This window comes from Nicotiana attenuata, chromosome 7 (genome assembly GCF_001879085.1).
Source record: "Nicotiana attenuata strain UT chromosome 7, NIATTr2, whole genome shotgun sequence".
Classification (NCBI taxonomy): domain Eukaryota; kingdom Viridiplantae; phylum Streptophyta; class Magnoliopsida; order Solanales; family Solanaceae; genus Nicotiana; species Nicotiana attenuata.
This window is the reverse complement of record NC_031995.1, coordinates 10,003,532-10,013,935: the sequence shown is the minus strand read 5'-3', so window position 1 is coordinate 10,013,935 and position 10,404 is coordinate 10,003,532. Positions and strand designations below refer to the sequence as shown.

Here is a 10,404-nt window from a genome sequence, read left to right as displayed (position 1 = left end):
CTTGGCCATCACTGATGGTCATTGTTAGGCTTTATTCTCTAGTAGTCCCAATTTCCTTCTTACTTCATGCATGTAGGGCTGTCATCTTCCACTATATATGATGCTGTTAATAAATTTCCTTCTCTACCTGTCCAAAGGAACAAGGGCTGCGTATACCTCAACACCAATGTGGACCTTTTTTTGCGGATACCCTACTAAACTGTTAAAGAGTTGACTGCGTATAATTCAACGATTGGTGTCTCCATGCTGCAGTGTAACTCATTAATGCATGGATTGTTGGGCATGCCCGATCTTCACAATAGTACTGTATTTTCATGCTTGATATTATGAGGTAGGAACTATCCATATTAGTAGTCTAAGAGGCTCTAATTGATGGCCATGTGAGCAACTTGAGGTGGTGATGTTCTTGATATTGTTAGGCTCTAATATATAAGAGGCTTGTCTGAGTATTCAAGCAGCTAGTTGGAACTGCAGTGTATTAGTCGTCGATTTCTGTTATTGGATGTCTTGAAGGGCTTGGACTTCAGCTCAACTGACATGTTCTTGGTTAACTTACTCTCTGCGCCTCTACTCGACACTATGCATGCGATGCAGGGCAAGCGTATATGTGCCAAGGAGTCGATTATTGGCATTATTAGTTTCTATATTAAAAGTTAAATTGACCAATGATATGTTTTGAAGAGAAACTACCTCTTCACCCATCAAAAGAAAAAAGAGAAACTACCTTTAAATTACCATTTTGTTGTTTTTCTGTCATGGCAGCAAATATTTATGAGAGTTATTTAACACATACCAAATACCAGTGTTCAAACCTCATTCTTTAGAAAATGAAAGAAAAGGAATGATAGTTTGCATGGTGGATGGTCTTTACGATTTGATAATTGTGTGAACCCAAAACTTACTTCTTATGCCCCATTTGGGTAATTCTAAAAAAAAACTTTTTTTTCTTACTTGTAGAAAACCATCAAATACAAAAAGGATAGCCACTCCGATTCAGTACTTGGTCTCGCTTGGAACAAGGAATATAGGTGTGGATTTCTGATTGATCACTGATTGATCAGTGTATGATGTTTGCGTTAGAGAGGTATAGTCAAAGTTCATATGTTGTCTTGTCCAACATTCTACGCAGGAATATGCTTGCCAGTGCTAGTGCTGATCAATCAGTCAAGGTTTGGGATGTGAATACCAGAAGCTGTACTGTCACTATGAACGACCATACTGACAAGGTAGAATCCGAAATTTTGTAGCATGTTGTTTAAACATCATATTGTTTTGTATCAAGGACCGAAAACCCCCCGATACACTTAAAGTCTTTTGTTATGTAGGAGACCTCTTCTGCATGTTAAAGTAAACAATATGCTTTTACTGTTCTTTGAAATTCTATCTAATCAAAATTGAATAATTTATAAAACATCAATCAGCAGCTTGCTTACAAAATTATGAAAGAAGCAGATTCATCATCTTGCTCCGCTTTGTCAGGTTCAAGCAGTTGCATGGAATCCATTTGCATCACAGATTCTTCTGAGCGGGTCATTCGATCATACAGTTTGCTTGGTGATAAGCTTTTCTCCTTCTTCCTTCTTGCCCATTTTTGTTTTGGAAAGCTAGGACTGCGGATTAGCTTCTTAGTTTAAGATGCTAATTCAACTTTCAACATGTCTTGCAGAAGGATGTGAGGTATCCATCTCACAGTGGATATAAGTTTCCAGTTTCCGCTGACGTTGAAAGCTTGGCTTGGGATCCACATTCTGAGCATTCATTTGTGGTCAGTGCTTGCACTGTGTTTGTGACTTACCCAATCTATTTTTCAAGGTTTTGTTTGTTTGGTATGCTACATGATTAGATAGTACCTTTAATTCTGTAACGGGAATCGTTAGTGTGGAGATTGTGAATAATTTTCTCAACATGAGGCCATCAGTATGGTAACTAAGTTAAGGATGGGATTGTGTCTGTTGGTTAGGTAAATACACTATGGAATCGGGGGGGAAAAGAGGGGGGGGGGGGTGACATTGAAATTATGTGCATATTAGTTTATCTATTTGCTTGCTGAATTTTTTGACACTTGATTTTATTTAGTGCAGAAAAATAGAAGTATTTATCTGTCTCCTAGTTCCTATGGTACTAAAATGAAAATAAAAACTAGATAAATTCAATCTGCCATGTATTCTTTTCCCCTTGGCCAATCACTAAATTTCTGTTCCCTATAACTGTATGAGACCTAAAAGTTTTTTTTTGTTGGGATGAATAAATCCGTTGTAAAATCTGCTTGGAGATTTTAATCTGGGTGTGTATTGGACATTAGGAATTGCTGACGAGAGTAGAGTTCCATAAAACTTTCAGGTCAGCTTGGAGAATGGTACAGTTACTAGTTTTGATATCCGTGCTGCTAGTTCTGATTCGAGTTCTGCGACAAAGCCAAGTTTCACCATCCATGCTCATGATAAAGCAGTGTCCTCGATGTCCTTTAATCCTCTAGTCCCAAATGTATGTGAAACCTTTTTTGTTTTTGTTTTTGCGTTACCCTTTAATTCGTTTTTCCTAACTCATTTTCTCCGTGTATTTTGGGCAGCTTCTTGCAACTGGTTCCACGGACAAGATGGTACTTTCTTGTTGTCTCTGTTCGCTGCTTATTACCTAGTTTTGATTTATTCCGGGGGATGAGAGCTATTCCACTGATTAATTTAATTATTGTGCTGCAGGTTAAACTTTGGGATTTGAGCAACAATCAACCTTCTTGTATTGCATCAAGGAATCCAAAAGCCGTATGTGATTTGCAAATCTTTGTGGTTGAATATTTATTGGATACATATTTTTCTTCCAACCTTTCAAAAACACAAGGTTTTAGAGGGTTATCATACATTTTGATTGATGTACTATCATGATGACCACTTCGTTTTATTTTGTTATCAGGGAGCTGTCTTCTCTGTTTCCTTCTCTGATGATTGTCCCTTTTTTCTTGCTATTGGTGGTTCTAAAGGGAAGTTGCAGGTAAGTTGTGTTCTCTTTGAAAGGATTAGTTTGTTGCGGCTCTAGTTTCTGTGGTTTTTGGGCTGTAAATGACTGAGAATTTGTCTTTGCTTATCATTTGCAGCTATGGGATGTTTCTTCAGAAGATGCGGTGTTGAAGAAATATGGGAAATATGTCGCGCAAAAAGGGCAGTTGCCCAAATCATAATGTAAATGTAGTTTCTAAGTATTGGTTTTGAGTTATATAGGGAAAATATTAGCTAATCTGTCAATTTTGATTTGTGTTTTAGTAGGGTGGTTATTGGTTCCCATTATTTATCATATGATCATGGTAAATTTTATTGTTGCTTGCCTGGCCCAAGGGACAGAGGAAGTAAAGAGTTTGGTGGAATCAAGATAACAAATCATCTCCTCCTATGTATTGAATTGAGATATAGAATGGTTTGTTTGTTTTTTGAACATAACCTACGCAAAATCAATGAACATGTAGTGGGGACCGGGTTCCAAAACTTAGTAAAGATTAAAAAATGTCAAGTGATTTCTTTCTATTTGTTGTTAGGCATTATCTTGTACTTAGTGTTGGGGGAGGTAGCAGGTTTTCAATGGTGTAATAGTTGAGGTGTAGCTGTTCGGACACTATCGTTATCGGAAAAAGAAAGTTTACTGAATAGATCAAGATTGTCCTACTTTCAATTTTAGCTATTTTTTAAATTGTGCTCACTTGATGGCTAATTTTCTTTACAATTTTCAATGTTCTATTTTCCATGTTCTCAGAAGAAAAATTATCTTTCTTGCATGCTTCAATATTTTTTCTAGAGGCAGACATAACAAAGTCTAGCTTTTCTGAAATGGCTATCTTCTTTTTCGGTGCATGTTAGCTTAACCTGCGCCTACCATGGGTAAGAGAGCTCGTATCCCGTCTCAGAAAGCACTAATGGCGAAGGAAGCAGTGGATTCACAGAGTAACGCTCAACGAGGGACTAAAGGAAGGAAAGCAACAATTGAAAATTTCGGAAACAAGCAATTGAGCCCTAATGTCAATGAAACAGCACCAAAAACTTCGAAAAATGAGAAACTTAAGCAGATTGAAGCAATTCAAGTATGGGATGAAGTCCAGCAAATGTCAACAAGCAGTAATCCAACGGTGCATGTGAGCACTGGAAGGAAATCATGGGCCGATGAGGTCGATGAGATGAACAAAGAGCAGGGGAAGAAGAGTTCAGTGTGGGACAATTTTGATATTACAAAATATCAAACGCTGGGTACAAATTTGAGTTTGTCCAACCTAAATCAATAGGTGAGTCTACTTTTGTTGAAATTGAGTTGGAGGATATTAGTACAGAGATTGAGTACTGGAGAAATGCCGTGGTCTGCTATGTGCTTGGGGCTCATCCACCGTTTGCTATAATTCAAGGCTACATACAGAGGTTGTGGGGTAAACATGACATAGATAGGATTGCAATGTTAAAAAATGGGGTAATTGTTGTTCGATTTGACTCTGCAATAGGAAAACAGGAGGTAATTGAGGGTGGAATCTATCACTTTGATAACAAACCTCTCATTGTCAAAGCCTGGACACCTGAATTGGAGTTCACTCGTGAGGAACTATTAACAGTACCAATTTGGATCAAATTGCGAGGATTGGACTTCAAATATTGGAGTCCAAAAAGGCTAAGTAAGATAGGGAGCCTGATTGGGAAACCTGTAATTGTTGACCAAAACACAGAAAAAAGGATTGGGTTGAATTTTGCTAGACTGTTAGTGGAGGTTGAAATGGATGCTAAACTACCTGATGTGGTGATGATTAGGAATGAGAAGGGTAAACTAATAGAGCAAAGAGTTAACTATGACTGGAAGCCAACTTTTTGTACCCATTGCTTAAAGTATGGACACGAAGAACAGTATGCAGGCTCAAGAAGAAAGCTCCAAAGAATGAACAAATGACCAAAGAACAGACAACAGACACTTAGGTGGAGAAGCAAGGTCAAATGCAAAGTGAGAAGATCCATGAAGCTCAGAAAACAAATGTAAATGACATAAGGATTACTGCAGGATTGTGGTAAGATTGTGGTAAGACAGAAGGAACAAATGGAGAAATCCAATTCATTACAGATTCTGAATAAGCAGGAGGGCCTCAATCTGTCAAAGGAGGGGGGGGGGGGGGAGGGGAGAAGGAAGCAGTGTGGGTGGCCTAATTATCCCACACAATGGGGATGGTTAGTCTACTAAGCTGGAACACTAGGGGGCTTAATGCTCCTAATAAGCAAAAGGAGATTAAGCTCCTTTGCAATGAGGAAAGAGTAGGTTTAATAGGCCTACTGGAAACAAAAATTAAAAAAGAAAGGATGGAGCAGGTAGCAGAGAAGATGTTTGCTGGATGGAAGTTTGTAACAAATCTCTACTGTCATTACAATGGGAGAATCTGGATCACCTGGAGGCCAGATTACTACCAGATATTACCTAGGCAAAAGACTGCTCAACTAGTAACCTGTGAAGCACTGTATGTTTCTCTTCAACTATCTTTTGAGGTAACCTATGTATATGCTTTTAATACAAAAGAGGAGAGGAAGGGATTGTGAGAAGATTTAACCACTCACAGTAGAGGATGTAGTAAACCATGGATGGTAATAGGCGATTTTAATTCAGTTCTGAATGCAGAGAATATAATAGGAGGAAATGAAGTGACATGGCTGAAGTGGTGGATTTCTATAATTGTGTAGGGGAGTGTGGATTGATGGAACTACCTGCACAAGGAAATAGACACACTTGGAGTGATAAACATGAAGAGCACAGAATATTCTCAAAAATTGATTGGATTTTTATTAATGAGCAGTGGTTTGATACCATGCCAGAATGCAATGCAAGATTTTTAACCGAAGGAATTAGTGATCATTGTCCTGCAAACGTGACTTTTACAGAGGAGAGGCAGAGGAGTAGGAGATCTTTTCAATTTGGTAATGTGTGGACACAACATCCACAATTCATGAGCATAGTCAAAGAGGGTTGGAACTCTAATGTGGAAGGATGCAAAATGTTTACAGTGGTAAAAAGGCTGAAGATGTTAAAGAGGGGATTAAAAACCTTAAACACACAGGCTTTTCATAACATAGTGACTGAAGCAAAAGAGGATAGGAACACACTAAAGCAGATCCAAGTTCAGCTGCAGAGATGTCCTACTAATGTGGAATGTCAACAAGCTGAAATTAGTGCATATCAAAAGTTCAGGCAATCATCTCACATAGCTGAAACGTACTTACAACAAAGGAGTAAAGCAAAATGGATTAGATTGGGAGATGATAATACTAAATACTTCCACTCAGTAATCAAGCATAGAAAACTGAAGCAGGCAATTACCCAGCTCAAGGACAGCTCTGGTCTTTGGCAAACAGATCCTGATACAATAGCTGGTATATTTGTTGATTACTATGGAAATTTATTAGGGAGGAAAGCAAATGAAAGGGTGAGAGCTTTTAGTAGTATAATCAGAAATGGGAACAGGCTATCAGAAGCTCAGCAACAAGAAATAATGCAACCATTTTTGGAAAGAGAAGTAAAGCAGGTTGTGTTTCAGATTGATAATAATAAGAGTCCTGGTCCTGATGGATTTGGGAGTGGATTTTACAAAGCAGCATGGCCAATAGTGGAAGAGATATAACTGAGGTGGTCCTGGAGTTTTTTCAGAATGGCAACATGCTCAGGCAAATAAATGCCACTAACATTGCCTTGATACCTAAAGTGGAAGTTCCAGAAAATACAGGTCAATACAAGCCAATCTCCTGCTGTAATGTTCTATATAAGTGTATATCTAAAATGATCTGTTCCAGGATAAAACCAGCAGTTAGTCATATAGTAGCAGATAATCAGTCAGTGTTTGTACAAGGAAGGTCCATGATGCATAATGTGTCAATATGCCATGACTTACTAAGGCACTACAATAGGACGATAACTCCTAGATGTTTAATGAAAGTAGACCTTAGAAAGGCATATGATATGGTGAGCTGGGAGTTTTTGGAGGAAGCTCTAAGAGGGTATGGATTTCTAGATAAGTTCATACAATGGATCATGGTATGTGTTTCTACTACTATGTTCACTGTTAAAGTTAATGGTGAAGGGCATGGTTACTTTGCTGGAAAGAGAGGGTTGAGGCAAGGAGATCTAATTTCTCCATTGCTATTTGTTCTTGTAATGGAATACCTTTCTAGAACTTTAAGGACAATCACTAGACTACCTGATTTCAGGTTCCATCCAATGTGTAAAGAAATCAAGCTGACACATCTTATATTTGCTGATGATTTGATGATATTCTGCTAGGGAAATACAAGCTCAGTCAATAGAGTAATGGAAGCCCTTGATCACTTCAGTAAGGTATCTGTTTTGATTGCAAATATGGAAAAATCAAGCATCTTTGTAGCAGGGGTTGGAGATGATATCAAAGATCAACTGTTGAGAAGAACAAGCTTCACTGCTGGGACATTTCCTATCAAATACTTGGGGCTGCCTCTATCTCCTAGGAAATGGAACAAGATGGATTGTCAAATGTTGATTGGGAAGATCACTCACAGAATAAATGTTACATATTCTAAGCAATTATCATATGCTGGAAGGCTTCAAATAGTTAATGCTGTATTCTTCTCTATACATAGCTTCGGGGGGAATGTTTTTATTTTACCATAAAGTGTGGTGAGAGGAGTTGATAAGCTATGTAGGGAGTATCTATGGGGGGAAAAAGGAGGGACAGAAGAAAATGGCTCTGGTTGCGTGGGACAAGGTGTGTTGTCCAAAGAACTTGGGGGATCTAAATATCAAAGGTTGTAAGGAATGGAATATAGCATCAGTAGATAAACTAATATGGCAGCTGGTTGTGAATAAGGAATATGGGTAAGGTGGGATCATGGGGTATATATGAAATCTGATCATGACATTGGGCTCATACACCTCCAATAGATAGTAGCTGGTATTGGAGAAAGCTAAACTCAACTAAAGAACTGATGAAGGAATGGTACTCCCAGGGCAGATATACATTAACTTCAGAAGGGAGTTACTCAATTACTCAAAGCTATCTTGCAATAATTGGTCGACAACAGAAGATGAAGGTTGCAGATTTAATATGGACAGCAGTAGCACAACCCAAACACAGGTTTATTGGTTGGCTTGCAACACTTGGGAGGCTGCTAACTAAGGACAGGATGATTGGAACGCAATTACAGGTTGGAAACATTAACTGTAATTTGTGTAATAAGGACACGTTGGAATCACAGGACCATCTGTTTGTTAAATGTAGCTGGATTAATGAAGTAAGGCAAGAGTTAAATCTGTGCCTTGGACATGCAGTGCAAATTACAGGTATCAAACAAATGCTGGAACAGATCAAAAGGAAGCATTGGAAACAATTCAAAAAGGAAGTGATAGCTGCAGTGAACATAACAGTGATATACCATACACGGAGAGCTAGGAATGTTAAAATTTTTCAGGGAAGAACTGTAAATAGAGCAGAGGTAGTTACACAAATTAAGAGAGAAGTGGTAGAAATGATAGAATTACTTCAGCAGTCAAAGAAAGCTCAGAAATGTAGAAGTTTAGTTAGACAAATTACTTGTAATTAGTTGTTGTTCTGTTTGTTGGAGGCCTAAAAATCTGTGGACAGATAATTAGGTGCTCCATAAGTGTAATTGTTTTGATGATGTCAACGGTAATATTCACATTGTTACCAATAATTTTTTTTTTTACTATGTACGTGTATCTTCCGAAAAGGTGAATTTGGATCTACTCATGTTAACCTAGCCAACCCCCATTTTCTACTGAATATTCTCAATGTAGGGTGTACAATGAATTATTAAGCACAAACAAATGTAATGAAGAAAAATCTGACAGGTAGGGAAAACGTTAAAAATGAAGGTTTCTTATTAATATGCCTAACTGAATATAGAATACGAACAAAATGACATGTAATTATTTTCGCTGTAGAATGAGGAGGATCAGTATCAACCATCCTCAAGTTCCATATTTAAAGCTTTTTAATTCTTTTCTTAGTTGCCTATTAGAGAACATGAATTCTTTAATGTAGAGAAGATCAAGTCTTTTGTCATGAACTAATTCATGACTTACAGAACTGATTCATGACCAAGTGGGCCTTCAATTAAGTTGGTATATTTTAGGAATTTTTACCTCCTATAGCAAAGGTTAACATCTTATTTATTTTAAATAAATACCATTTAAAAAAAATTATATTCTATAGATACCTTTTAATGTTTATAGCAAAATATTTAATTTTGGTTACCTCCTAGTCTCCTACCCCTAAGCCACTAAATACGCTATTCAGTTACACTATTTTCTTTCTCTCTCTACTTTGATACGCAAGCAGTAATTTTAGGAATTCTTTTCTGATGTCCAGCAATTTGGAATCATTTGGAGTTAATTTGATAGGATTCGAACATTTAGTTGTAATTTTAGGAATTCTTGAACTTTACTTTGAAATTCATGCATTTTAGTGTTCGATTCGTAGTTTTAGATATTATTTTATGATTTGATCGCGCGAGCAAGTTCGTATGATATTTTTAGACTTGTGTTGATGTTGGTTTGGAGACCCGAGGGCTCGGATGAGTTTCAAACATTTTCCGGAGAGGTTTGGACTGAAAATGCAGAAAATCTGGTGTCTAGTGCTTTGATGTCGCAAATGCGAACACCGGTCGCATTTGCGAAGGTCGCAGAAGAGGGGCAGATGTCACAAATGCGACCTCCCCTTCGCATTTGCAAAGTTAACAGGATTATAGCTTTGTTCGCTTTTGCGATGACCCTCCAATTCGCAATTGTGATGCTGACTCAGGCTGTCAAGGTTCGCAAATGCGAGCCCTGGTTCGCAAATATGAACCCTATGTCGCAAATATGACATCTGCAGCTGGTTAAAGGGCTGTGAGACGGGATTTTTGAACTCATTCTCTCATTTTTTTAACCCTAGACTTAGTAGGAGGCGATTTTGAAGAGGGAATTTCATTTACAAACTTTGGGTGAGTGATTCTAACCCATTTCTAATCATATTCCATCAATTTATCTTAGATTTTAACATCAAAATCATGTGAATCAAAGTGAAAAGAAAAATTGTGAAACCTTGTCAAATTTTGAAAAATAAGAAATTGAGTTTTGAGAGTCCATTTGGATTCGGATTTTGAAACTAATAACACATATGAACGCGTGGGGTCATGGAATGTCGGAATCTACCAACGGGTTTTGACTGGCGGGCTCTGGGTTGACTTTTGTTGACTATTTGAGAAAAGTGTAAAGATCTTTGCTTTATCTATTGTAATTTATTTACCTAGCATTGTTTGATGATATTAAGTCGATTTTGGCTAGTTTTGATTGGTTTGGAGGCGAATTTTAGAGAAAAGTGTCCGGTTGAGCTTTGATTTGATTGCGGAGCAAGGTAAGTGTTGGGCCTAACCT

At 37.7% G+C, this 10,404-nt stretch overlaps 1 protein-coding gene across 1 annotated transcript; it reads left to right on the top strand.

Moving 5' to 3' along the window:
- LOC109228677 (uncharacterized WD repeat-containing protein C17D11.16-like) lies at positions 937-3,637 on the top strand. The gene is made up of 9 exons (XM_019393838.1): positions 937-1,028; positions 1,130-1,226; positions 1,480-1,554; positions 1,667-1,765; positions 2,341-2,484; positions 2,570-2,599; positions 2,700-2,762; positions 2,911-2,988; positions 3,092-3,637. The coding sequence occupies exons 2-9, from the start codon at positions 1,134-1,136 to the stop codon at positions 3,173-3,175; spliced, it is 666 nt and encodes a 221-aa protein (XP_019249383.1). The 5' UTR covers positions 937-1,028; positions 1,130-1,133; the 3' UTR covers positions 3,176-3,637.